The sequence below is a fragment of the Mauremys reevesii genome, linkage group 3, assembly GCF_016161935.1.
Source record: "Mauremys reevesii isolate NIE-2019 linkage group 3, ASM1616193v1, whole genome shotgun sequence".
Lineage (NCBI taxonomy): Eukaryota > Metazoa > Chordata > Testudines > Geoemydidae > Mauremys > Mauremys reevesii.
In genome coordinates this window covers 103,999,382-104,027,262 of record NC_052625.1, presented here as the reverse complement: position 1 = coordinate 104,027,262, position 27,881 = coordinate 103,999,382, and the positions used below count along the sequence as shown (strand labels likewise).

Below are 27,881 nucleotides of genomic sequence, written 5' to 3'. Positions count from 1 at the left end.
TATTGATTTCTGGAGGATTTTTACATAAGAGCATGTATATCTCAGAGCTACTCTACTGGGCTCCATCCATCCCAATCACACAGAGGGGCTAGGAGGTGACCAGCACCATGTGACTAAGGCTGGGTAAGGAAAGGGGCATGAAACAGTGCATCTGTAAGTATGTATTTCCACCAGCCAACCTCCGAAAATCAATGAGAGTTTGGAGTGTAACCTGCTTGGGCATGTTGGAAAAGTGCCCATCTGCATCTTTAGGTGCCTAAATAACTCTGAAGAATCTCCCTCTTGGTGACTCTTGAAAATTGGACTTAGGGTTCTACATCACTTTGGTGCTCTTGAAAATTTTGTCCCAAGTGTCTGCATTAGATTCATTTTTCGATATTTTTTCAAAGCATAAAACTAATAATCCATTCCTACTACATACTTAGCATGTGTAGAATGATTTCTGTTTTTCAAAGCACTGTATACATATTAACTCATTAAAATATATCATCAGTATTAAAATAGAAAGTATCTGAAACCATTTCTGGAGTTGCTTCACTTTAACCAAAAAATATCCTGAGTAATTTCAATGATACTTGATCAACAGTTATAAAAAAAATTGCTCCCAGGCTGAGCAGCTGGGTGACAAATTGCAGCTGCAAATGAATTAAAACAAGCAAGCTATAAATCCAGCAATAGAGGGGGGTCTTATATTGGAAATGCTAATAGACCTGATTACCATTGTGCCAATCCTGGACTCCATTCTAATAAAAAATGTGTGATTATTTGTCCATTGTGCAGGGCATTTTGTTCTTGAATGAGTTAATACAGCACCTCAGCAGGGTAACAACTTTTTTGCCAGATAGGATTTTTTAAAAGTTTGTTTATTACAGACTCCTCCTTTTTATATGGGTGCATGATGCTGTATGCATCGTGGCTCCAACTAGATATCCTGCTTCTCCTCTCTTCAGGTTTAGATGAGCCAGTTCCTGGCATGGATAGAACTTGGTAAGCCTCCCATAAGTACCTGGAATAATGCACTGCAATGGAAATAATGGGGCAGATCCTCAGCTGGTGCAAACTGGGGACCTGCTCCAACATCTCATTGTTGGAAAATAAGATGTACTCTGATGGTAGCTGGTAGGAGGGCAAAGTGCGATCCGCATTTTCAGCTGTTGCACCCACACATAACCCCTTCTACTGGTTACTAAGCCATGTGTTTAGGAATAGATGGCACAGATAATTTACTATCATGCTAAGTAAACTTCACAGATAAACTTGGAAAATTCAAAGAACACATGAAAAGTAGACATCTCATTCACATAACTGTATATTTATTTCTTTTTAAAGAACACTCCTTAATTGTATTGTAATTCAATATACAAACTTGGTTTCACAGAATTATAATATACTAAATAGCACAAAAAATAACCCATATTTTTCTTGGTTTTTTTCGTGTGTGTGTGTGTGTGTGTGTGTGTGTGTGTGTGTGTGCATGCTGGTGGCAGTGGTAACCCATCACACCTTCAAACGTATAAGCAGGGGTTACTCCTGACTGAACACCAATCCAGATGGTGTCCTAAAGATGCCATATTCTTGAAGAACAAGAATACTTCCTTGCCCCTGAACTCTGCGGATGTCCGCAGTTGGAGTGCTCTCCCTCTAGCCAGGAGGGCTGACGACTACAGTTGTGGTGCTCTTCCTCCTGTCAGAAGGGAGGACAGGTAGTCTCCCCTAAAGCTGAAACCAGTATCACTGTGGGGATTGACCAGCTGGTGGTGTTCGAGAGCAAGTGTCCATCTTCTTTTCTCCCTGCAACCCCATTCCCACCATTCTAGACCCCAAGTGTGACCCCTCTGCAATCCAGCTAAGCTCCACACCATCAGTTTGTGCAGACACCCAAGGTCACTCCCGAGCTTGGGTCTCCCACACGCAGCGCACAGCACTGCTTGCCAAGCCATTGGGCCAGCCGACAACCAAGTTCTATAGACTTAGATGTGCTTTGTCACCTCATTTTTAAAGACACTCCAGTATAGGTTTGTGTTGACCTATGGCCTGATCCTGCTTTCCTTGAAATCAATGGCACAACTCCCATTGACTTCAATGAGAGCAGATCAAACCCCTAGTGTCCAAATGCGTTACATATAATTGTACCAGTGATGCACTTGTACATATTTACATGGGGTGGAATGTTTTCCCATTTTTTTAAAAGGAGAATATATAGATCAACATGTTCACATAAGACCAAATACTTTTAATATATTTATAACTGTTTTATAAAGCTTTGAAAAAAGTCACAATAGCACATTGTTTTACTTTAATGCTTTACGGTACTATCAATTTAAAATCACAATCAGCACTTAAGTTATAGTCAATCCAGCAAACAAGAGACAAAAAAATTACAAGAGTTAAGAACTCGCTGATACATCCTTTATCTTTTTTTTGAACTAATGCATAAGTGCAGAATAAGATAAGATACTCTAGTTTAAATATCTTGTTTACAATATACATTTTTGTTCTAATTACGCAACAGTAAATCCCATGCTTCACATAGAAAAGCAATCCACAACATTAAGAAAAAAATTTACAATTTATGAAACAAAGTAAATAAATATTAGTATTACAGAATCAGAGCTGTACATAAAAGCTTTTCAATTTTAATCATATAAAAATATGCTTTTAGTGCAACCTCACATATATACTGATGCTGTTTTGCTTTACATCATTTAGATCCAAGTGTCCAAAAAAGGAAAGAAATTACATTTATTACAAAGCAGATACACAAATTCTAAAATATGTACAAATTACAGCTAAAAAAATGCTTATAAGAATATAAGCAAAGTAAAGAAAAGGCACAAACATCTGTACAATTTAAAAGTACCAGACCCAATAAGAATTTCAAATTTCATTTTGGTCAGGCTCATGATGATTTGTCATTTTATCTAATTCTTTTGATATAACAAAAGTATATATAATTGCAAACAACTGTAACTTAGGATAGGCATGCTGTAAAGTTGAATACTTCTACCTCTAGAAAAAAAGGGGGTGGGGGGATAAATGTATGGGTAAAAGTCTCCAGGCATCTCAGATCAATGCAATTTGCTCTTCTCAGATGATGTATCTTTTCTCTCCTGTGTGCTTGATGGAGATTCTTTCCTGCTGTGAAAGCCTAACTCTCTGACATCTACACCGCACTTGTTATAAAAGGTGGAATGAGCTAATGCAGTCTGTGATGTACCAAAACTGTCCTTTTCACCACTGTGCAAGTCAGGATGGGTGGCTGAAGCACAGGCCTGGCCTAGCTCAGATCCACTAAAGTGTTTAATGCTAAAATGTGCACTTTCTAAGGGCTTCTGATAAGGCTCAGAAGCCCTCTGCAGCTGCTCTGCCCCATGCAGAACGGCTTCTTCTGTGGCGATTCGCAGAGAGGCTATGGCTTTTGTACAAGTCTGTATGTTCTCCTCCTGTTCTCTTTCTGTAGCTATAAAACTGTCTTCTGAAGTGCTTTGTTTCAGCAATGGAGAGGAGGATACATTGGATGGAACAGCTGGGTGCAAAATGTGAGGAGAGGTACATTTCTCATGGTGCTTAGAAATGACATAGGATTCTTTTGTAATGGTTTCTGAAGTTACTCTTTGCTTTTCCTCAGAGCTCTCCCTCTGCAGGGGCACGATGGACGGAGGATGTAAATCTGATAGGGCCATAGGTACTGAATGGACCATTTGGATACCTCCAATGGGCATCATGGGGAGAGGTGCTCGGATTTGTTGCTGGGAGTGTAATGGAAGGTGACTGAAGACATAGTCATTAGGACCCTCAGGGAATAGGCTAGACCCATGATGGTTCGAAATTCCTTTTTCTCCGTACACACTGAAGTAAGGACTCTGAGACAACCCTTTTCTCTGTAAACAGAAAAACAACAACGTGGTCAGCAGAATCACTCCTGAAGCTTCCAAACCTACCAATTTCTTTTTTAAGCGTTGCGAGTAAAATAATGACCACCTGTTCATATAGCAACTTTCATCCAAATGGATCTCTTAAGCACTCTGTAAGCTCTACTATCTGCTTAAACCAGGGACATAAGGTATATGTAGGGTTCATGTTGTTCGGCACTGAAAGGCGTCTCCTCTGAGGTGACATGTGGCAGCTGTTTTATGGCACATGACTCCAACATACAATATTTTAGGTCAGCAAATGAAGAACACTATAGTCAACTGAAACTGCAGAGAGAATTTTAGGGAGATGGCATCTATTGCCCTGGGTGAAATTAGGCTGGGGCCTCACGGTCAACACCCCTATTCTTGCAAAGTGTGAAAATTCCTACAGTGCTGGTATTGGCAGTCTGCATTTGATAGCAGCGCCTTACTGCTGGGAAATACACTTTTTAGTATAAGAAAAATTACCCCCCCACACACATTTTAGTTCTGGCAAAAGGTGCTGGGCTGCTGGGCTGAAGCTAGGAAGAATAAAACCCTCTGTTCCACAAAACAGGCATGACACAGGTAACATCAGAGCCAGCTTCCCCAGAGTGTCCTAGCAATGTGCCTCACCCCACACCATTTCTCTGTTGAAAGGATAGTTCTATTTCCAGGCCTGTTTAAATCCTTGGCCTCCATGCAGAAATGGCAAGTATTCACACAACGCTTAATACAATGGTGGCCCAATCCTGATTTTGTCCTCTGGGCACTATTCCAATATAAATATGAAATAATAAGAAGAAGGGTGCCAATTGATTGCCAGTTGAAGTGGTGGTTTTGTGACACAGACACTTATCCACTTGGAATGGGATTGAGGGATTTTCCACAGGCCACTGTACTGCAATCATAAGATACTGACTTTTGGTCTTTCTCCACCGAGTCCTATCTTGAAAGAGCGACCCAGAATTGAAAAGCTCACCTCCAGTCCGTACTAACCACATCCTCAGCCACTTGGAGCCCCCTTTTTGGTCTCTTAATTTCTCCCATTTGTTTTTTATTTGATGATTACATGTTGCTTATTGGTGGCTAGAGCAACAGTAATGGAAGAAAAGTAGGACTACATTTGCATAATGTTATGTGGGATTTATCCACACAGCTTCCAGGGACTCTCATGGGAATCAAATGATTACAATCCTATTCACTGCTTTAAAGTGGAGGGGTTAGTGATCATAAGACTATTAACCACTCAAGAGCTGTGCAGCTAACCACAGTGCTGGTATGGGCAGTCTGGAGATTGTGCCACAAAAGGCTAATGCATTAAGCATCAGCACTTCACTGGGAAATCCTAGTTCCCAAGGCATTAACCAACCATTTGATCCTATACCAGGGAACTGGTTTAGGGGACAATGAAAGATTCAGTGTTTGTGCTACCTGACGGATGAATCTCACATTGCATGGCAGCTTTGTCATGTTAGATATAAATCAGTGCTGGGGCAGGAGGGATAGTGACATAGAATATCAAGGTTGGAAGAGACCTTAGGAGGGATAGCTCAGTGGCTTGAGCGTTGGCCTGCTAAACCTAAGGTTGTGAGTTCAATCCTTGAGGGGGCCACATAGGGATCTGGGGCAAAAATCAGTACTTGGTCCTGCTAGTGAAAGCAGGGGGCTGGACTGGATGACCTTTCAAGGTCCCTTCCAGTTCTAGGAGATTGGTATATCTCCAATTATTACTACCCCCCTGCTCAAAACAGGACCAATCCCCAGACATATTTTTGCCCCACATTCCTAAACAGCCCTCTCAAGAGCTGAACTCACAACCCTGGGTTTAGCAGGTCAATGCTCAAACCACTGAGCTATCCCTCCCTCTCATGTCTCAGGATGACCTGAGATAGGTTAAACTCAGAGAATAATCTATGTCAGGGTTTCTCCTATATAAGGGTGAGACATTTAAACACTATAAAAAAAACCTGTCCTAGGTAAGCACAGCAGCAGCTCACTATGCTGCCAGTGAGATACGGAAGTTGAGGAATAAAATGGAATTGCCAGAGCACCAGGCTGAGAGTGCAGAAAGACATAACTATTTCAGTGTTCTCTAGTGCACGAGTTTTAGAGATTCAGCCTGCTGTTGTTTTAGAAATTCATGGTCCCTCAGCACAGCTGCTTGAATTTGTTTTCCTTCTTTGGTCTGCCAGACAGTTTCTCAATCTGACTGTCCTCTTAAATGTTTCCCAATCCATGGTCTCTGACGTGACCACATCGGACAAAGACTTGACCAAAATAGAAACAGAGCAACACAGAGGGGCTGCAAAGTAAAGTAATTCTTAGAAGAACGAACCTAGGAACACAGAAACCCTAATGGACTAAGAATCTGTAAACAATAACTTCTCCCTGTTGTATCCTGCAACAATTTCAAAGGGCAGACAGACAGCAAACAGCCTGTCCACCTCCTATGGAAACTACTAATATGATACGAGCTGCTAAATTGTTTAAGAGCCTGCAGTGTCCTAGATGTACTTAGAATTATACAGGGTCCTGAGTCACAGTATTCACATCTGGATCCAGATTCTAAAGCTCATGGGTGTTCAAATGCAGGGTTCTGGTTTGAACCATTATAGAAACAAGGTCCAGCTGAAAAATTCAAATGCAAGTTCACAGTCTGAATCCCCCTAGCCTCCGAAGTCTGGGAGAGTACGGGCTGGGATTTGGTTCAGGCCTATCTGCATTTAGGATGAAATTAAAAGGAAAGATGAAATAAAGGGGTGCCCTCAATTATGCACAGACATCTCTTCAGAAATGAAATTGCTAGACATCAGCTGCAATGCCTTACATTGTACGCATGCATCTTGTTCTGTGTGAATCTTGCCTCTACTACAGCTTCCCAGCCCTTCTGGGTCACTCAACTCCTGCCCACTGCTAGTGGTACTAACCCCCTCAAAAGGGGAACGAAGGGAAAGGACTCCCTGCACTGGCCAGCAGATCTGATACTGAACCTCTTTAAAGGTCAACCGAGCAGTGTATCCTCCGAGGATCCCACCACAGCACAGCCCCAACACCCCCTAATGCAGGGTTGTGCCTTTATAGTACAAGATAGATAGCAATTTAACTTGTGCACCAACTTCACAGTAGTGTCAGACCTACTTTGAAGTTAGTGTTTTGTTAGTTAACTGCTATTGTACAGCCAGCAGAAGGCACATAAAAATCTTTTCTTTTTTGTAGGCCCTATAAAAATAATTGCCTTTCTAAGGCTTTTAAATTTCTTATAGAAATAATAATTCATAGATATATAGTGCTTTAATCCCAAGGCACTTTAAAGTATATATAAAGAACCACCAAAATGCAGCCAATCGGAAATGGAGGGTGGCAGCCAATCAAAGCCCAGTAGAACAATGGGGAAAGAACATTTTTGGCCAAGGAAACTAGAACAAATACTTATTCATATAAAAAGTGCCATGGAAGTTTTAACATTAATGCAGAGCAGACAAAGTTAGTCCTTTCTTACTCAACTGATCTGATAACTCTGTGTATTCAGAATTTGGCTTGTTTTACAGATTATATATATAATATATAATAGGAATGAAAAAGTGTTTTATATATATATATATGCTGAAACCAAAGCTGTGCTGGCTCCACAATCCTAATAGGAATGAAAAAGTGTTTTGTGTGTGTGTATATATATATATATATATATATAAACACTTTTTCATTCCTATTAGGACTGTGGAGCCAGCACAGCTTTGCAGGAGAGAACAGGAGTCTCCTCTGGTTTCAGCATCAGTGGCAAAATTGTTAATTAAGTTCTAAATACCAGATCCTGAAAGTGAAAAATAATCCATTCCCCCCCCTCTAATATTTTCAGTTATAGTCATTTCAGGTGTTGTTTGTAATAAGAATAGATTAAAAAATATTCAAAAGTATGTGATTTTAGGTTCACGGAGCTTAAAGTCAGAAGGGACCATTAGATTATCTTGTCTGACCTCCTGTACATCACAGGCCATTACATTTTATCTAGTTACCCCTATTAAGCCCAATAAACTGTATTTGACTGAAGCATATCTTCCAGAATGGCATCCAGTCTTTATCTGAAGACATCAAGAGATGGAAAATCCACCATTTCCCTTGGTAGTTTGTTCCAGTAGTTAAAGAACCTACTGTTAAAAAATTCTGCCTAATTTCTAATCTGAAAGTTGAAGCCAGACAATTTCAGCCATTGGTTCTTGCCATGACTTTCTCCACTAGATTAAAGAGTTTTAAAATTAGCCCAGTCATACTGATGTCCTGTCTAGGCTTAGATCCAAAAATATGAAGGAAATAAACATGAGAGATGACAGAGAATTACTGCCATTCATTACAACTTGAATTATATGTATTTTATTGAAATGGGTCTGACATTATCTCAGAAATGCTGAGGTCTCAGGAGCCAATTTTGCAAGGTGCAGAGCACTTTCTGAAAGAGCAAACTGATGGTGCTAAGCACCTCTCAGAATGTGTTAAGCATCTTGCAGGATTAGGCACAGAATGCACAGTGTAACTATAATAGCAAGAATTGTCATGTTGCCCATGGGGAAGTTTGTCACATCCCCTTTCCACCAGTTTTATTACACCTCCAGGAATACGTATGCCAATGGAAGTGTCTCATATACAGGATATTTAGTCATTCAAGGGACTTAACAGCTCTCCCTTCACAGTATAACAACGTCAGCTGTGGGGTCTCATACAATATTCATTCAATGCCAAGATACTATGACTGCTAAATGAATAACTATTTATCCTTTTCTTTGCCAGTAAAAATGGTTTGCATGTCCTTTTCCATGTCCTGTGGGAGCGCTAAAGTACACTAGGGAATCAATTCCAAAGTTTAGAAATTGCTACTCTTATGAGTCCACAGTTCAATTCTTGCCATTCCCAGGGAAGAATCATAATTGTAGTGAACAAACAAGACAGATGATGGAAGATGAGGAAAGCACTGCCAGACTGTCCCAGGAAGGGAGCTACAGTTCTGTCACTGACTGCCCATATTGAACCAGCAGGTGTGGATGAAAGCAGCATTCCAAATAAAATTTCAGCAAGACGGCAAAGGCAACATGAAAACTTGTGACCAAAAGAAGCACCCTAAACAAAAATGAAGTGATTCCTTAAATCACAAAGTAAAATAGATTTGTGAAAAATACTATTTATTCTGACATATTACTGTAACACCTGGGAGCTTTGCGAATGTTAGGGCTTGTGAAAGATACTGAACTGACAGCTTTAGAAAGCCATTCACAGAGCAGGTACAGCATGGGGACTGGCAGTGCAAATTTTATTCCCACTGTCCCACCAACATTCTTACAGACTAACTGGGATGAAGCATCCCTAAGTTTCAAGATAGTTCAGTTTCCACTCAGTCCTTTGTGTTACTGGTGTGACTGCCAAGTGTGATGGGGGTTTGTGTGATGTAAACACTACCATCAGATGATAACTTCTAGGCCCTAATCTTGCAATGTGGTGCATATGGACACCTCCCTGCTCCCATCTGGAGTCTCATTTATATCAGTACTTCTGTTTATTTCACCTGTGCTTCAGCGGTGTACCTCTGTACATTACATTGCAGAGTAAAGGGCCATACTCACTACTAGCCTGGGCTGAGTCCCAGCTGGCAATCCGGAGGTGAAAGGCTACGAATCCCATTACCAAGCCATAGGAGCAACCGTACATCACTCGGTAAAATACATTTTACATGTAAAATAGCTAATGAGGGGCCAGATGCTCCGGTGGTGAAAATCAGCATAACTCCACTGAAAATGAAGTCAGTGGAGCTACACTGATTTACCCCAGCTGGCCCCAAGTCTGTAATGTTCTGTACCAAGCCACTGCAAGTGGCTGAGTCAAAGTCGTGGCTTGGTCCATATCTACTATAGTTTCCAATGTTCTTTCCTCCTCTATAGAAGTTTTAGGTGAGTGATTCCAGCATGCAAGTTTACAAAGTTCTTTTAAAAGCTCTGTACAAGTTAAATAGTGCACTATCTTTGATGATAACAATTAAAATATTATGTCATACTTACTGCATGTCCCAATGGAACGGATTCAGACTGTAAATATTGACCCATAGACAATGCTGGATTATGGTACAGACCCCTTCTGGGTGATGCTGCTCTAACTGAGGCCATATATCTTCTCTCTCTCCTTGGAGACAGTTCTCTTCTGGCAGATGCATCTTTTCCAGGTGACATTGGTCTCCTAGGTGACAAATGACGTCTTGGTGAAACATCTCGTCTCGGTGATAACTCTCTTCTCAACACAGCTTCCTTCCTTGGGGAAAGGTGTCTCATGGGTGAAATATCCCTCCTTGGTGATAAATGCCTTCTGGGTGACAAATCCCCTTTGGGCATTAAATACCTCTTTGGTGAATTATCTCTATATGGCGAAGAATCATACCCTGGTGAGGACTGTCGGCTACAAGGTGAGAAGTCCCTTGGAGATGAGGTGGGCTCTAATGAAAGCATGTAATCTTCCTCCATACAACTAGGTATGTCTAACCTGTCTTTGTCAGGCTCTGAATCAGTACTTTTGCTCTGGAAAAACCTCTGATATTCCGTCATTTGTGAGTCTTCACATGAGTCACTTGGTGTTATAAGCTGAGTAACCTGAATACTAGGTAAAGTAACCAAATAACTGATCAGGGAGGAGTGTCCCATTGAAATGGAACTGTCAGGAGAAGCCCCATAGGACGCCGCTGCAGCATTCACTGAAAGTGAAGAGAATCTGGGGGGTTGGGGGCTGGTGCTTCTTGATCTCGTTTTTGGTGTTGAGTCTCCCTGGGTATCATCAAAATCATCGTCATCCTCTTCATCATCGTCATTGTCATCTCCATCATCCCCATCCGATTCCTCAGCATCAGAAAACTGGTGTTCTTTTGATATGCCTGCCATACTACTCTTCTCCGCTTCCTGGTGCATGTCTTCAATGTTTTCTGAAATAATCATGGCAAGTCAATCAAGTATGCACAGAGACACATTTCGGGTCCAGTCCTGCACCCATTCCATACTTAGAACATCCTTTGGCATCACTGGATGTTCTCGGTGCAGAATGGTTGCTCAGTCAGATCTTTAACAGAAACTAAACTGCTGTTCTGAATATTCATAATAATATAAAACCCCATAATCAACCTGAGTGAAATTCACCCCTGTGGAGAAGGCCAGCCCAAAGCCTATCCTCCATGTCTGTGCACAGGGGTGAAGTTCATCCTCTGTGGACATTATTAACCTCAGAACATTTATACCCAACAGACTAGAACTGGACCGGACACAGAAGACATTTAAATAGTAAGAATTTTTTTCCAGCCTCAGCTGCTGTAGTATTAAATAATTAGAATTCACCTCAAACAAATATGTCAGATTTATTTTTGTGCTTACTGTTTTTTAATAAGATACTCAAAAGACCTTTTTTTAAAATAAAACCACCCCGAAAATATTCTTAACTTATCCTCTGGTGTCATCCACTATGTAACGAGTCATCTGCACACTCTAAAGGCCACTCCAGCTAAATTAACTCATTGTGGCATACCTGCTTCTTCCGTTTCGGCATCATCCACAGATGTCATTGATACTCCCAGCTCCAGGCATTTTTTCATATGTGCTTTAGACTTCATATGTTTTGTCAGATTTCCTATCAAAGGTACAGAGATGATGCTAATTAGTTGACATCAGCGAAGAAATCTCTCCCAGTCAGTTTTTGTTTTCCTTTTCCCCGCCTAATCGATAGAAGGGTGTTTAGGTTAAAAAACAAGCAGAACTGACTAATTCAAACTCAATCCCCATCAGAGCCAGTGTAATTTAATGAGTATGGGAATTTACATCTTCCCCAAAACCGCTTATATAAACCTCTCTCTTCAGCAAAATAGTGGCAGTATTTCCGAGAGCTGATAACTGGCAATGAACACTAACGTATACCAATTAAACAATTCTTGTAAGTACTTTGAAGGCCATTGCAACCTAATCCCTTCTTACTCATCTTCCTCTTGTATATTAACATACATAGGTGCTGGAACTTGGGGTGCTACCACACCCCCTGGCTTGAAGTGGTTTCCACCATATACAGGGTTTACAGTTTGATTCAATGGCTCTCAGCAACCCCACTATACAAATTGTTCCAGCACCTCTGTTATCATACCGCCCCCTCTCTTCCTATTCCCTGCCAGAAATGCCAGTCTCAGCTGCCTGCACGTTCATTTCTTCCACATGCAACTTCATGTTTTCTTCCACGTTACTTCTTATGCATGGACCATCCTCTGTGAGCTCATCTTTAAAGCCACAATCCTAGCCTCCCTCAAATCCCTCAAGACTCATTTCTATCATGATGCCAAAGGTAAAATGCATTCCAATAATGGCTAGTCAGGGTACTACATAGGGATTACAAATACCAACTCCTTCTATTGGTCTGTTATACCTCCTTGTAGGTTCTTATCTTAAGTTAGTACCCATTCCTACAATGAGTGACCAGGCAGTACCTGCGAGGAGCTCCACTGCTGATTTCAAGCATGATGTTGGTTGTGGGCAAACAGGCAGAAGCCTGCCCACACAGCGCTTATTGCAGGATTGGGGTCTTTGAAAGTGAGTTTATTAGGTAATGTATTTTACTCTGTGTTTGTATAGTGCTTAGCACAACAGAGTCCCAAGTCTCTGGTCACTACTGTTATATACATAAGAAATAACAACAACAACATATCCTTTGGAAGAAATATAGTGACAGGATACACTGTAAAAACGATTTATCTGGTTCATGTACATAGTTTTGAAATAGGTTGTTGCTTTCCCCCTCTCCAGTGGTATCATTACTGTGTAGAAAATAGTGCAGACTGCAGCACTAGGGCCAATATGCACATATTTTAATAAGCATTATATACAACTATATTGAAGTGACAAATAAACCACTAAAAATGCCCCTCAGTTAGAGCTGAGTGCCCCATGACCTTTCCTGAATTAGTTGGCTAATTATTTGCAGGCATTATGGAAAAAGTGGGCCTTGAGGAATGATTTCAAGAAAAAGAGGAGACTGAATGAGTCCAGGTGTAGAGGTCCCCATGGAAGAAGGCATGAAGACAGATGTTAGAGAAGTGAGTGGACAAGGTTAATATCAGTGAATAAATAATATTCCTATGAAACAAGTATTTTATACCCATTTTACAGATGCATGGTAAAGTTAAATGACTTCCCCAAAACCACATGACAGAGCAGGGAACAGAATCTAGAAGTTTTGGCTCTATGTCCTGTCCTCTAATCACCAGACACAATTTATTTCAATGTGAAATATTCAGGAATCCTGGCTCACAGTTCCTAAAGGCTGCCATGCAACATCAAAACCAGTCTCTGAATAATTTCTGTCAACGCACTGTGCAGGCGTGAAGGGCCCATGCCACAGTCAGTGCAGGTCTACTGCACAGGGCAAAGGAGGTGGATGTTCAGACCCCATAAAGGACTCCACTGTTCCTTTACACCACAAATCCACTCCCCGTGTTCTACAGGAGGTCAGACAAGATTATCAAAGGTTCCTTCTGTCCTTGGAATATATGAATCTGTGCTCCACTGGGACTCCCTGCATTCCAGCACACTCAGGGGGTTTTGAATGGAAACGGAGCAAATTTTAGAGAATGAGACTGAAGAGATGTAGTTGGTGGAGCTGCTACTATGCATAACCACCAGTTATTCCCTATGGCAGGAGAAGAGGTACTAGAGCCAAAGAAGCTACTACAGCCCTAAGTCTGCAGTAGCAGCCATGCAGCTGCACTGTGATCACTCCCCTTTTACACAATGAATATTCTCAGTGCAGGGCCAATTACTCAGGCTGTGCCCAGAGAGTGGGATTTGACCTCAGATGCCTTTTGTTTAACCAGTATTCAAAGGATGTTAAAAATGGAGAGGAGGAGACTCGCACGTGTTATATACGCACGAAAAATGCTGCTAAAGAAATAGATTTTTTTTTAAAAGAGGTAGTTTCAAAGCAAATTCTAATTCCAATGTATATCATTATCCATGGCCTCTGGGTGACAAATGGATGCTTTTTTTTCAGTGCTGATAAATACATGTGAACACAAGCTATCAGATCCCTATTCATAATTAATGCAACTGTGGATGGAGTGGCCCACCTGGGAGTCTGTGGATTTGTACATTATTTATAAACTTGAAACTGAACCACTGTACAAGACCATGAAGGCATGCTTTCTTCTGCACCTGAAACGCTGCTTCTGCATTATGCCACTACCCATGAGTCCCCCCGGAGTATTTTAGATTGCAGCAATTAAAACTTGCACCATGTAACATTTTTAGCATAAAGTAGTATTTGCAAGGGCTGTTCTTATGCCACTACATTTCCTCTGCAGACAAATGGACTTGATAGGAGCCTCCAGCTCTTAAAATTAAGTTATGCAAGGAGTCTCACAGTCTCACATAAATCCTTGAATCATTTAGATATGAGGGAAAATATATTTAATGGAGTCCCATGTTCATAAATAAAACCATCTAATTTTGATGAAAGTTTCCTCTTTGATTGGAACGATGGATGCTAAATAACTAAGGAATTGGTGGAGGGAGGGGGAAGGGTTCAAGTAGAAAAGGTCAAATACCTTTAGTTTTGAAGGCAAAATTACACAACCTGCATACATAAGGCCGTACATCGGTATGAGTGCGGATATGTTTTTTGAGCATGCTTGGTTTCTTGCAGCGAATCCCACATTCTTCACAAATGTATTTTCCTCGCCCACGTCCTCTGACATACACATAATCCTCATTTGATTTATACCTGTTGGAAGAGGGCAATGTATTTGAATTATATAGCCTCTAAGTCATACATGTACATAAACAGTGTCTTTATAGCCCTCTGTGGCCCAATCCTACATGCATTACATGCACAAAGCTTCCACTGTAGTCAGTGGGAGTTCTACAAATGCTGCACTGTGTATTTACTGCCCAGAGTGTATTCACTTTTCAGGAAATGCAGTAATTTGAATATGTTTGCATGTCTTAGTTATTGTTTAACAACTTGAGACCAGCGGCTCAGATCTGATCGGAGTACACAAGAGAACACCCCAGAATATGGGTTTATATGGTCACCTAAGGGTTCTACAGGAAGTACAGCTGCTAAAGAATAATGTACCTAACCCCCTTCTGCTGCTCCTTTCCTGAGAAGTTCAGAATACACACCACTCCCATTGAAATCAGCAGGCACTGGGAAGGCTCAGTTCACGAACTATTCTCTACAGCAGTAGCTGGCACTTAAAAATGAAGGCACCACATGGAAGATGCTTTTAACATTGAAGAGGATTCTAGAGGAGTATATGGCATTTTAAGGTGATAGGGCTGAAATGTTTTTTAAAAAATCAATTTTTTCTCGGACAAACTTTGTGATTCATATGCGAAGCTGCATCTCTGACTCAAAGCACTGAGACTAATATCCAGTACATATATAAAATATTCTTCCCTATTCATCTCTGTCCTGTTATCCACCAATATGTGGACCCAATTTTCACATTTGGGCACCTGAAGTCAGGCATCCAAAATTCACATTAAAAGCTGCTGCTTTTAATCTCTCCCCATCAACACTAATCCTTCTCCTCTCCCTCCCATTTCCCAGTCACCAGGGATAGGACTGCCATCCTGCCATAATCTGGGCATCATCTCGTACTAGTCCTTTCTCTAGGCTGTGCTCAAGTCCTTACACTTCTCTTGACAGACCATTTCAAAGATTCAGCTTTTTTGTTCTGTTCAGACTCCCAAGGCTCTTGTTCAGGCCCTCTTTGTCTTGTTACTTGCGTACTGTTGTCCCCATCTCCTTTCTGGCCAGCTATCTCACCTCTCTCCAGTCCATTCGAAACTCAGATGCTAGGGTCTACTTTCTGCCTCATTATTCCAACCACATCACATTCTATTCTGTGTCCCTCCTCTTGTTCCCCCTTCTCTACTCGTTTCACCTTTGCTGCCACATGGTCATCACACGACAAGTGTGGTCATTATTGATCTGGGCTGGATTTGAACTCAGTGCAGAAGAGTTAAAAGGCTCAACACAAAGCCCCTGAGTCATTCAGTTCCACTCCAAACTGCCATTTTATTTTGTCTTTCTAATTTGCTCTCATCACCCGTATAAAAGAACAAAATAAACAAGCCATGAACTCTAGTTGCAATCCAGCACAGGTCATTAAACAGCATGGTGTCTGAAGAGATGCAAGGTTTTTTCCCACCCCTCCCCACCCTGCTTTCAGTGTAAACTGTAAGTAACTGACTGAAATGTATTGTAGGATGTAGCATATAAGCTAATGAAATTTAAAATTGTTGAGTTTCCTAGAGAAATATCACTTCCAATCCTTCCAGGGTTTTGTAGTCGTAGGTGAGGGAAAGTAGATTTTGCTATTCAAATAACATCATTTGAATCAAGCTACCTGCCAGTGGTAATAATGCTTTTAGAATGACAACTGTGAGGAAACCTGCATAGGCAAAGTGCAAAGACTAAGCCTGCACAAAAGAATTGCTCTTATTTCATACTACCTTCTGTGGATCAAATAAAACAAAAGACAGACAAAACGATGAATCTCTTAAAAATAATGATGAACTAATGCTAAGTGATGACATGCAGAAAATATTAGATTTGTTTAAAAAAAAACCCACCACCACAAGCTAGTGAAAGGAATGAATCTACCCTTCTGCAAACAATGCCACTGTTAGGTAAAATGATACCCTTCTGAAATGGATCTATAAGGAAGATGCATTAACAGAACAGAATCACCATCCTTCACACTGTCGCTACGCAGATAAGAGATCTCTGTTGGGGAAACCCCATAACTAGAGAGACATACAGCCTGTCTACATAGATTATTAAAGCCCAGCAATCAATGTACACAGCGAGGCACCTAACTTCTTTCTTCCATACTACAACTGTCTCAAGATACCTGATCTATATCAGGACAAATTCATAGGTGATATGTAAAATGATGTAAGTTATATCCCTTTACAGTCACTTAGACACATTTATGCTCATATTCCCTTAGACCTTATCAGTATGTAAGGAAGTCTAAGATGGTGTAATTAACACATCAAGTTTCCTGACAAAGGTGCAAAAAGTTTCAGGTACAATATAGGGTAGCCAGCTTAAACGAACATCTTTCAGAGCCTCCTGTTAGTTGCTTTTCTTACTGAGCTATACTCTTCTGACCACTAGCATACAGATTACATCAATTTAGAATCCCTTAGGATGGGTGATCCAAATTCAGAGATGATATGTAAAGGCAGGTGTGTGAGATACACACTTGTAAGTGAGTGAGAGTCTAATTAACAGCACTTTATATGTCTTGTAAACTTAGACTCACCTCTGAATTTGGGTCACTGAAAAGTCTCTTTTGTAGCCAGTTTACTGGTTTTTGGTTAGTAGCACAACGCACTACCACAGGGAACACCCAGGATCAGGGATTCCTGGGTTGTCAGGCCCTGGAACAATCTCAGAGATGACATTCTCAGTCTTCGAAGAGAGATGCAGGGTATGCCACCTTTTTGCTACAGGTTATAGAGAAATATCAAAGTTTATTTGATTGAGACTGCCCCCACACATCCACAAGCCTTTTAATGAGAGGGATGCTGAAAATGTTGAAAAATGACAGAAGACAAAATGGATTGCTGAACGCCTTGTGACCCTGTCCTGACTGGTTAGTTATTCTGAGACACTGCTGCAGGGTAAGGAGAGCCCTTGGGCCTGACATGTATGAAAAGAACCACCCAGCTGGATACCTGGACATTCACCACTACCAACATACAAACACCATCATTTCAGATTTTCATAATACAAATACAATTCTTATGCATGTACTGAGAATACACTGTAACGGACAATCCATTAATATGCTGATCATAACAAGCTAGATATGCCTAAAAACTACGTCAACGGACTATTAGGTCGGTTTTTTCCTCAGCTATTTGCTATGTATTTGTTTTGAATCAATTGAACAGCAGCAGATTAAACTTTGTTTTTAATTTGATTGTTCTTACGTCTAAACATGGATACCACGGATTTTATTACCAACCAAAATTTTGTACCTGAAAGTCAACATTCAGGAAAAAACTAAACCAGGAATAAGAATAACAATGCATAGCTTCTTTGTTAAGGCTGGTGTACAATACAGCATTTAATAACAGAAAGGTGTCTACCAGGAGTCCAATGAACACAAGAAGATTGCCTAGAAATCAAAATATTAGCCATCCATCCTCTTTTTTGCCCCAAATAAGAGAAACGACAATAATTCAGTAATGCTTTCTATGTATATAGAAAGTATAGTTGTACTAATGGCATAGGTGCTGGAACTAGAGGTGTTGGGGATGCTGCCGCACCCCCTGGCTTGAAGTGGTTTCCATCATATACAGGGTTTACAGTTTGGTTCAATGGCTCTCAGCACCCCCACTATACAAACTGTTCCAGCACCCCTGGCTAATGGCAAAGCAGAGCTGGAAGTAAGTACACAGGCTTTACTGTGTTTCCTACTATCTTGTTGCATGACTGACATATAAACAGGAGATGAACGGGGAGCTACAAAACATGGCATGAGCCCAGAAGGCTGTTAATTTCCCTAATTCATCTATGTTCAAGTTCAAATCTGTTTACCCTGAAATGACAGGCTATATATGATATTTCCAGCTGCATTTTCTTACCCTCCTTCAAAGATTTTAATTCGTACTGGCTCAGTCTGTTTGGATGCAATGTCTTTATCTCCGTGACTTTCTCCTTTTACTCTTTCTTTTATAATATTCCCCACTACTTTCTTTTCAAGTTTGCTGCCAAACAAGAAGAATGGTTCGTGTTTCATCTGTGGAACAAAGTCAATGAGTGTTATTACAGTCTGGAACACAGAATAAATGCACACTTCATTTCAAATAGTTTAAACATTCTGGGCTGAATTCAGCTCTGAGTTTGGATGCAATTCCATGAAGCCAATTAATTTGGCTCTTTACATCTGTGAGAGATGGGGGAGGAGCAGAACAGGCACATTTTAAAGGAGCGTTATCTGGTGATACAGCAAAAGCATCACCACATCATGCTGGCCAATCATGGCTGTGGTATGCTGATCACTTGGGACCAAATCTGGAGGTCCTTATTCAGTTGCTATTCAGTCTTTATTCAGGTAACTCCCATTAATGTCAATATTTGTTACTAGAAAAAGGCTGGAGTAAAAACTAAATGACCCATGTGAAATAAGGCCCTCAAATGTCCTGCTCTTCTATTGTCTTCCATTGTCACCGAAATCATACTCTGAATCAGCTGTCAGAGCACGCAGGGGAAGAACAGGGGTCAAGAGCCATGGCCCTAGAATGCTCTCCCAGAGTATGTTGTACCTTTTGATTTTCCAATGTGGATAGTTTTAAAAGTGACAAAGAGGTACATAGGACAATCATATAGGCTTAAACAGGACATATTTGCTTTGAACCTTTATTTAATCTTTCAGGGATGATGCATTTTCTGTTCAAAACATTAGAAAAGCTGTAATAGATACAATTTGTACTTATTATTGAGAATTGCAACTGTCAAATATCAGCTTTTCATTATCCTTACGTTGATTTATGCATCATAATTTATTTCAATTTTTGGTTTGGTGTGATGTCTAGATGAAAGGGTTTTTTTAACTTATTGTTTACCTGAGCAAACTGTTTCCATGCACTTGATGAGGTCACTTTACCAGCTCCAGGTCTATGCATAGCAGCCAAAGAATAAATTTCCGGGGTGTTTTTCTGCTTGGACCTTAGAAGTGCTAGAGTAGTCTTCGTATTTAACCCTGATGGGTTTGGGTTACATGAACTAATGCACCATGAAGCATAAACTGAAGATTTGAGGGTTGCTTGTTGAATGTAACTGGGCTTGGTATAGTTTAAGAAACACCAGCTCACAGTAGTAGTAGTGCGTAGACTAGGGAACTGAAAGATCTGCTGAAAATCTGCTCCATCTGTTAGGAGGATGGTTGAGCGTGCTGCTTTCCCATTTGGATTGGATGCCATCTGGACCAACATACCAGGAGGCAATTTCTGCTGTCGCAGTTGTTCTTCTGTCTGAATTTCTCCTGATGGCAGTGAAGACCTCTGTGGGCTCATGCTCATATCTGATGCTGTTTCATCCACATCCAATTCTTCTGGTGACTCTCTTCCTTCAGAAGGGCCACTCGACTTGTGCCCTGGAGATGCTGAATCAAAACTGGAAAGCTTTTCCCTGCTCAGAAAAGGGTCAGCTGTTGGTATGCTGGCAGAAGGGAAGTCTTGAGATGATGAGGACGATGATGGTGAAGAGGATGACATGGACGGCACACTTTCCTTTGGCTCAGTTGCACAGCTCTGCCTAACTAGCTGAGGCTTTTGTGGTCTGGGAAAATCCTTCTTTATATCTGAATTAGTCAACTCTACTGCACTTAGCTCCTCAACAATCTGTCCATACATTTTTTCTTCTTTGACCCTTTTCTGCTGCTTAGTCTCCATAAAGAGTTCCAAGCTGCTTGCTGGTGAAAGCATTCGTTTGCTTCCTCCCAGGGTAGAGGCAGTGTCAGAACTGGATGTCAGACACAATGGGATTGAGGATTCCAAGTCAAGTGGTAAAGTCTGTGGTACTTTCCACAAAGGATATTTTTCTAACCCACCATTCTGGCCTAATAGCTGGGCTATGTTAAATCCTAGTCCTTGCATGGCTGCACTTGTTGATAATGTTCTTTGAGAAACTGTCTCATCCACTTTGCAAATGACAATAGCAGGGCTGTTGTTCTGTGCAAGGATCTGGGAAATGCTTGTATACATGACACTACCATAAGATGGCACATGGGTCTGAATCCTGACAGGAACAACTGTTCCTGGTAAAGGCTGTACAGATCCATCATTCGGGGAGTCAAAACCTGTCTGTAGATGCTGATCAGAGGAGGTGTCTGCTGACTTAATACTAGGGTCTGGCAGGTACTTAGCATTTTTCGAATACTGCCCAGATGTTCCTGAGTAACGTGGGTATGTTTGCTCTTTCGCATGCATGTATTCAGCCGGTTTCTTTCCAATATGCTCTTGAGCGTGCTCCAGGTGATAACTAGGATGAATTTCTGTTTGGAAAGGTTGTTTGACATACGCTTTTTGTAACTGCTGTACAAAATGATGTGGCAAGTTTCTCTGTAAAGGTTCTGCACATGACTGCCATAAGACAGGTTGCTGAGCTGGTAAGGGAACCATACTGACAGCAGGATATGGAAACTGAAACAAGGCATTGGGAATAGGGGGAAACGGAACCTTTTCTTGATGTGCAAATAGGTGCTGTTGCTCTGCTGGATATTTGTTTGAAATATAAGGTGCTTGTTGAATCAAGGGGTTCCTTAAAATGTCCTGATTGTCTGCAAGGATGGCGTGTTGCTGGGCAAGCTGTGCACCAGAACCAACAGCCTGCTTTCCAGAGTCATCTGCCTGAATGGGCTGAAGCACAGAGGTGGGAGAATGATGCCAAGCAACTTGGGAAGAGCGAAGACCAGCGTGTATGTGTTCCACCTGCTCTTGCTTTATACTTTGTTCCACACTTTGATCAGTCTGGGGAATCTCTGGGAATCCACTAAAAGAAGCCTGACGGACCAGAAAGCATTTCTTCCTTTCTCGTGATGGAGATAATCCTGCAGAAGGTGCCCCAGCTGCTGAAGCATGAGACAGATTCCCATAATCAAAGGATTTACTTCGTATCTCTGGGATTTCAGCAGCATGCGGACAAGGCATCTGTTCAGACGAGCAACGTCTCATTTCCTTCTGATGGTGATGCCCAGGGACAGAAAGTGAGTAAGCACCAGCTGGAACAGTTAAAAACTCGGACTGTTTTCCAAACTCATCCTGTTTGGAAGGCATGATGAACTTGGTATTTTCTTCCCTTTCAAAGGACATTGAAAAACTTGAACTATGGGACAAATTACTTTCTTGGCTAGGGCTGCGAGAGAGGCTTGTGCCGGTGGATTCAAAGCTGGACTCTCCAGAGGAGTGCTCCATGTCAGCAAGCCGTAAGCGTTTCTTTTTGGGTGGTAATTTTTCTGCTGGGAGTTGAGAAAGAGTTTCACTTCTTTGCGGCCACTGGAATTCTTCAGCAGGTCTTTCCTGCTCTTTAGTCTGAACTTCTTTATCTTTCTCAGGTTTATCTGGTTCCTCTGTAACACGGATCTCAGGTACTTGAATGTTATGCTGGCGAACCAGTCTGGGCTGCATATGGTATGGCTGTGGCTGTTGGGATGGAGACAGTTTATTCACACTATCAGCATTTTCTGTTTGCTGAGCCCGCTCTGGGCTCATTGGGGACTCAGAAATCTCACTCTCACAGGTTTCAGACAGTGAGTAGGTTTTATCCTGCAGGCAAGCAATATGTTCTGTAGATTCAGACCTTTCAAATGAGTTTGGCCTGCTCAATGAGTTTGTATGCTGAATGACAGAGATGACATTTCCAGGGGGTTTTCTGTTCAGTGACTCTGCTGTCTTTTCTTGTTCTGCAGCTAAAGGTGACTCTTCTAATGAAGCTGATAGGCTTCCAGACTGCAAGTGAGGTCTACAGATTTCAAAACGCTCTGCGTGACAATGGGCAGCATTATCCCATGCGCTTCTTGGCCCTTCCTGAATTTGGGGTTTGGGATCAAAATCTGAAGGCAGCATCCCCACTGAGGTGCCAGTACCACTGCTGCATAGCATGGGAACATCCTCTTCATCCCCAACACTTTTCTCTTTTCTGCGTTTTCTGTTTTCAAATGTGGTTCCGTATACAGACGGCACTGGCTGTGATTGTCCAAATGAATCAAAGTACTCCCCTCCTTGTTTTATCCCGCCCGAGCATGGCAAGTCTCGGTAGTTCAGCTTTTGAGTTTCAAATTCTTCCCATTTTCTGTAGTGCTTTCCACAAGCATCATAGTCATAGAAGGTTCTCTCCCCTGCTATCAATTTCTTCTCCTTCAAGGATGACCCTTTTTCACCACCAGTTGACCTGCTGGAAGCAACAAGGATATTTTTTCCTGTTCTCCCATGGTAGTCTGGATCTGAGTGCCCCTCCTGCACTGAGGGCAGCTCAAAGGCAGCTTGTCTTCTTAACATCCTCTGATGGGATATTCCTACTGTCCCAGGATAAAATACATCATCTGAACCCGTCATTCTCTCATCAAAGGAATGGCTTCCTCTCAAAGATGAGGGGACACTTAAATTGGTTGCAGAAGATGTTGGCATGGAGTTACTTCTAATAAGTGGAGAAGCATCTACTGGAGGCTCTAAAAATCCAGGTGTGTCACCCTGCTGACTTAATGGGTAAAGGTTCAGTTCATTTTTGATGGATGATGTTGTAGTCTGGGATTGTTTGGACTCTGTATTGCTACTACTGAAGAGTTGGGTAGATGTAATAGTGCTCAGTTTACTGGGATCAATGAGTGTGTCTTTATTTGGAGTTAGATGAGAAATATGTTCTTCAAGCATCTTGATGTCTAATCTGGTGTTCATCAGAGGTAGTGGCTGCTCCACTCTGCCCTTTTTACCCATTAAATTGTGTTCCTGATTGGCTGTTGCTACTGTTAGTGCTGTCCTTTGACTAATCCGATAGAATTTCCCAAAGATTATTTCTTCATAAGACTTTGCATTAGTATTTGGAGGGCTTATTTGTTGCTCTGCACTTTCTGAGCGGGAAAAGTAACCAGAATCAGTGCTTCCTTTGCTATGTGGGCTCAAAAGATTTAGTGACTGCTCAGAGTCTTGCCCTTTTTTCTCCGACAGTCTTAGTGCAAGTCGCTGTTTAACTGTATGAGAGTCATCAGACTTCGTACTTAAGGATGGGTTTTGTAACATGTCAGATCCAATGTACTGTGAACTCTCACTGGGTAACTGAATCCCACTTTTAGGGATAATCAAAATGGGCACTTTCATTGGGCCTCCCAATGATTCATCTATGGACGAGTGAAAGTTACTTCTGCTAGCAATGTCCAGTGGCATCTGTGGGACTGGGCTCAGTTTGTCAGAACTTTCCACAAGCAATGAGGTCTCATCATCTGTGTCTGTGCTCTGCTCACCATCTGAATGTATTTCTGCTTCCACATCAATAAAACTGGCATCTAGGTCCAATTTAGATACCGCTGACTCTGTGAAAGGTACCAATCCTGCTTTAATTGCATGGGCATGTGATTTCCTGTGCTTGTATAAATTGCTCTTGGTCTTAAAAGAGAAACCACAAGGAACACAAGGATATGGCCGTTCCCCAGTGTGGGACCTAATATGTTTTTTAAGCACACTAGGTTTGGCACAAGCCCTGCTACAGTAAGGACAAATATATTTGCCGGGCTTTTTGGGTTTGTGCTCTTTCTTGTGAGCATCTTCTGATTGTTCTATCGATTTCTGAGAATATTGGCTATAAGCAGGGTTCAAACTTGAAATCTTCTTTCTAGAGAAACCTCCACTGTGGCCGTGCAAGTGAAAAGGAAATATGTCCTCTGAGGCAACTGATTGCAAGTGGCCAGGAAACTGCCATGTGTGGCCTTCCAAGCTCTGATGTGGCTTTATGTTGTGCAAGAACCCTTGTGGCAATGAATGCTGGGGAAAAGAAAGTGAATGTTGACATGAGTAGGGACTTGGTCGATGCTGTGGATATTGCTTCTCTGTGACTTGCTGCCCAACTTCACTGGATGAGCCGAGTTTCCCAGAACTAAAATGTTGTGCTGATGCCGTGTTTCCAATTTGCTCATGATCTGTTTCTGGTTGCCTCTGTATTTCTTGATTGCCAAACGTGCTCATCTTAATAACAGCTGAATGTTCTTGCCTCCATCTAGTTGGTACTTTAGCAGTTTCTCCAGACCTTGAGGTAGCTTTTTGCCCTATAGCTGTATCCCCAGAGTCCATTTTGTTACACAAGGTCTTAAGTGCTAGTTCACTTGAAAGCTGTGCAGACACATGGAGTGTGTCCAATGCTGTGCTTTTTAAAGTTTTGACACTCCCATTTTTCCAGAGCCTTTGCAAGTTCACTGACTTCTCTTTCTCTTTTGAACTTTCCACACAGTAGTCTATAGGCATTAGATTTGAGTGTGTATGCTAATATAATGATCATACAATTCTGTTCATGGCAGGAACTTTCCCAAACAGTTTCTCATGCATTTGCAAGGAGTTGGTATGGCATTTAAACATTTTCCACTGTAAGTGTTGAGATGCAGAATGATCCAGAGAGAGATTTGTTGATCTACTATAGCAAAGTCCTTTTCAGCCCTTCCACAACAATGCAGTTACCTGTAAGAGAAGAAAATAAAAACATGCAGATTAATACAAGTGGGTAATCACCACATGAGCAATTTAATTTGTTTCACAATTCTCAAAAGGAAGAGCGATGAATACAAAAATGTAAGAATAGTGTAGTAATTTGCATTTGTATTGTACTTGTCTTCCAAGCTTATTAAGGAACTTTACTAACATTAATTAAGCTTCACAAAACCCCAGGGTCAGGAGCAAGAACAGAATGTGTGGACAGAGAATGACCAGGTTAAGAAGACAACTGAAGGTCACATACCAAGTCAGTGAAAGAAGTAGGACTAGAAACCAGGACTTAAGTTTTTAAAAATGATAAATAACTTTAGGTGCCTCTTTTTGGGGTGTCCAATTATTAAACTTTTTGAAATTGGCTTGATTTTCAGAAAGTTCTGAACACCTAATTTTTTCCAATCAGGCCCCTTTAAGATGGCTCAAGATGGAAACCCAAAAATTGAGACCCCCAGAATTACCATGCAGTTTTGAAAATGAGTCCTTTATGAGACTCTCTACGTCAGGGGTAGGCAACCGGTGGCACGGGTGCCAAAGCTGGCGCGAGCTGATTTTCAGTGGCACTCACACTGCCTGGGTCCTGGCCACCAGTCTGGGGGGTTCTGCATTTTAATTTAATTTTAAGTGAAGCTTCTTAAACATTTTAAAAACCTTATTTACTTTATAGACAACAGTAGTTTAGTTATATATTATAGACTTATAGAAAGAGACCTTCTAAAAACGTTAAGATGTATTACTGGCAAGCGAAACCTTAAATTAGAGTGAATAAATGAAGACTTGGCACACCACTTCTGAAAGGTTGCCGACCCCTGCTCTACGTAAAAAGATAAATGGGCACAAAGCAGACATCAAGAATGGTAACATACAAAAGTCAGTAGAACACTTCTGTCTCCCTGGACACTCAATAACAGATTTTAAAGTAGCCATGTTTCAACAACAAAACTTCAAAAACAGACTTCAAAGAGAAACTGCTGAGCTACAATTCATTTGCAAACGTAACACCATCAATTTGGGCTTGAATAGGGACTGGGAGTGGCTGGCTCACTACAAAAGCAATTTTCCCTCTCTTGGTATTGACACCTCCTCATCAATTATTGGGAGTGGACTACATCCACCCTGACTAAATTGGCCTTCAACACTGGTTCTCTATTTGTAAGGTAACTCCCTTCTCTTCATGTGCCAATATATATTTATGCCTGTATCTATAATTTTCACTCCATGTATCTGAAAAAGTGGGTTTTTTAATCCATGAAAACTTATGCCCCAAATAATCAGTTAGTCTTTAAGGTGCCACGGGACTCCTCGTGGTCTTTATGAGATGAGTCCTAACTCTCAGGAACCTGCTCTCATCACTAGATCACATAATTGCCTTGTGCAAGAAAATGTAGATTACTGCCTTTTGCATTATTTTTAAACAGTCGACAGTAAATAAATACGTTACATATTTTTTTTTTAAAAAGCATTTAAAATCTAAGCTAAAACACTACAGTGTAACCTTTTAGTCAGAGTACATTTCTAAAGAAGAATTATTGATGACAACAGTAGTTTAAAAACTAAATTTATGACACTTAAGCATGTCATATTTAAAAGTAATTTAGAACTGCATGTTATCTAACCAGGTTTCAGCACTTGATACGCTTAAGTACAATTGGTTTCCACAGTTCTGTTTGTAAATAAGTAAAGCTCAGGGGCCTGATTTATGCATCCAAGCAGAGTGCTTGAATTGGAAGAAAAATGCACGATCTCTGCTGGCATATTATCAGAACATAGTATATTTCCAGGATGAAACAGGGCTAAGGAAAAAGGGAGTCAGGATTCCACACCAGATGGAAGATGAAGGGAAGAAGCTAATGGAATGTATTATATTTCTATGGCTGAAGCACTGCACTTGAGTTGAAAAAAAATTGGCAAAGAGCGGGAAAGTGGGGACAGGATAGGAAGAGATGTAATTTTGTTTTCCATAATAAAAATGTTACCTGCATCTTCTAGACATCTAATACGCATGACTGTCTTGAATATTCCTGTGAAAGAAACAAATGCAGTTAGGAGAAAGTCTTGAAATATATAACTGGCACTGGACAGAGAAATATGGTAACTTCCTATCGTGTAAAGCAGTGCCTGACAGATCCACTTGGCCATCCCCTAGTCATGAGCGAGAAGCTTCCCCTGGAGAGTTGGAGGCCTGAGCCTGATAACTCTCAGTGTCCAGACTGTGGCTGGAACCATGATAGCAACAACTGTATTTTAATAAAGAATGTTAGCACAGTTTTAAGAAATTTTCCGATGTAGATAGGGAGACCCATGTTAAAAATCCAAGTTATTCTGAGATCCATATTATTCTCAGAATAATTTAAAAAATTCTTTCACCCATGCTCTAAAACTAGCATATAGTCTAATTAGGAGGATTATCTGTAGTCTAGTTCGGCTAGCATGGTTCTCAGAAAAAAAAATCTCTTTTCATTTTTATCAGAGAAACAATTCTAGACACACCTTAGCAACAACTTTTAAATATGACCACTGCTAGCACAGTTAATTTGTTTTTGATACTTTAAACTATGTGTTACTAAACTAAATGGAAAGGCCTAGTACTTTACTAACATATTTTTGAAACCTACTTTTCCTATTTTCATGTGCAATCCCTTCGCCTCAACTTCCATGGTGAGCACTGATGTGCCAAGACAAATCAGCAAGACTTCTATGACAAATACCTTATTTATACTGC

At 41.1% G+C, this 27,881-nt stretch overlaps 1 protein-coding gene across 8 annotated transcripts in view; it reads right to left on the bottom strand.

Annotated features, from left to right (window-relative positions):
- Positions 1–1,442: 1,442 nt before the first annotated feature.
- Positions 1,443–27,881, bottom strand: part of HIVEP2 (HIVEP zinc finger 2) — a 170,791-nt gene continuing 144,352 nt past the window's right edge. For 7 of the 8 annotated variants that reach the window (XM_039530259.1, XM_039530258.1, XM_039530261.1 and 4 more), the window contains 7 exons: positions 27,136–27,180; positions 19,538–25,132; positions 18,557–18,711; positions 14,494–14,669; positions 11,439–11,540; positions 9,938–10,845; positions 3,069–3,881 (listed from right to left, as the gene is read on the bottom strand). In XM_039530259.1, coding sequence (XP_039386193.1) covers positions 3,069–3,881; positions 9,938–10,845; positions 11,439–11,540; positions 14,494–14,669; positions 18,557–18,711; positions 19,538–24,922 — 7,539 coding nt within the window. In that variant the 5' untranslated portion in view covers positions 24,923–25,132; positions 27,136–27,180. Of the gene's footprint in view, positions 3,882–9,937; positions 10,846–11,438; positions 11,541–14,493; positions 14,670–18,556; positions 18,712–19,537; positions 25,133–27,135; positions 27,181–27,881 lie in introns of those variants that run through there. The other variant, XM_039530265.1, reaches the window with a different exon arrangement.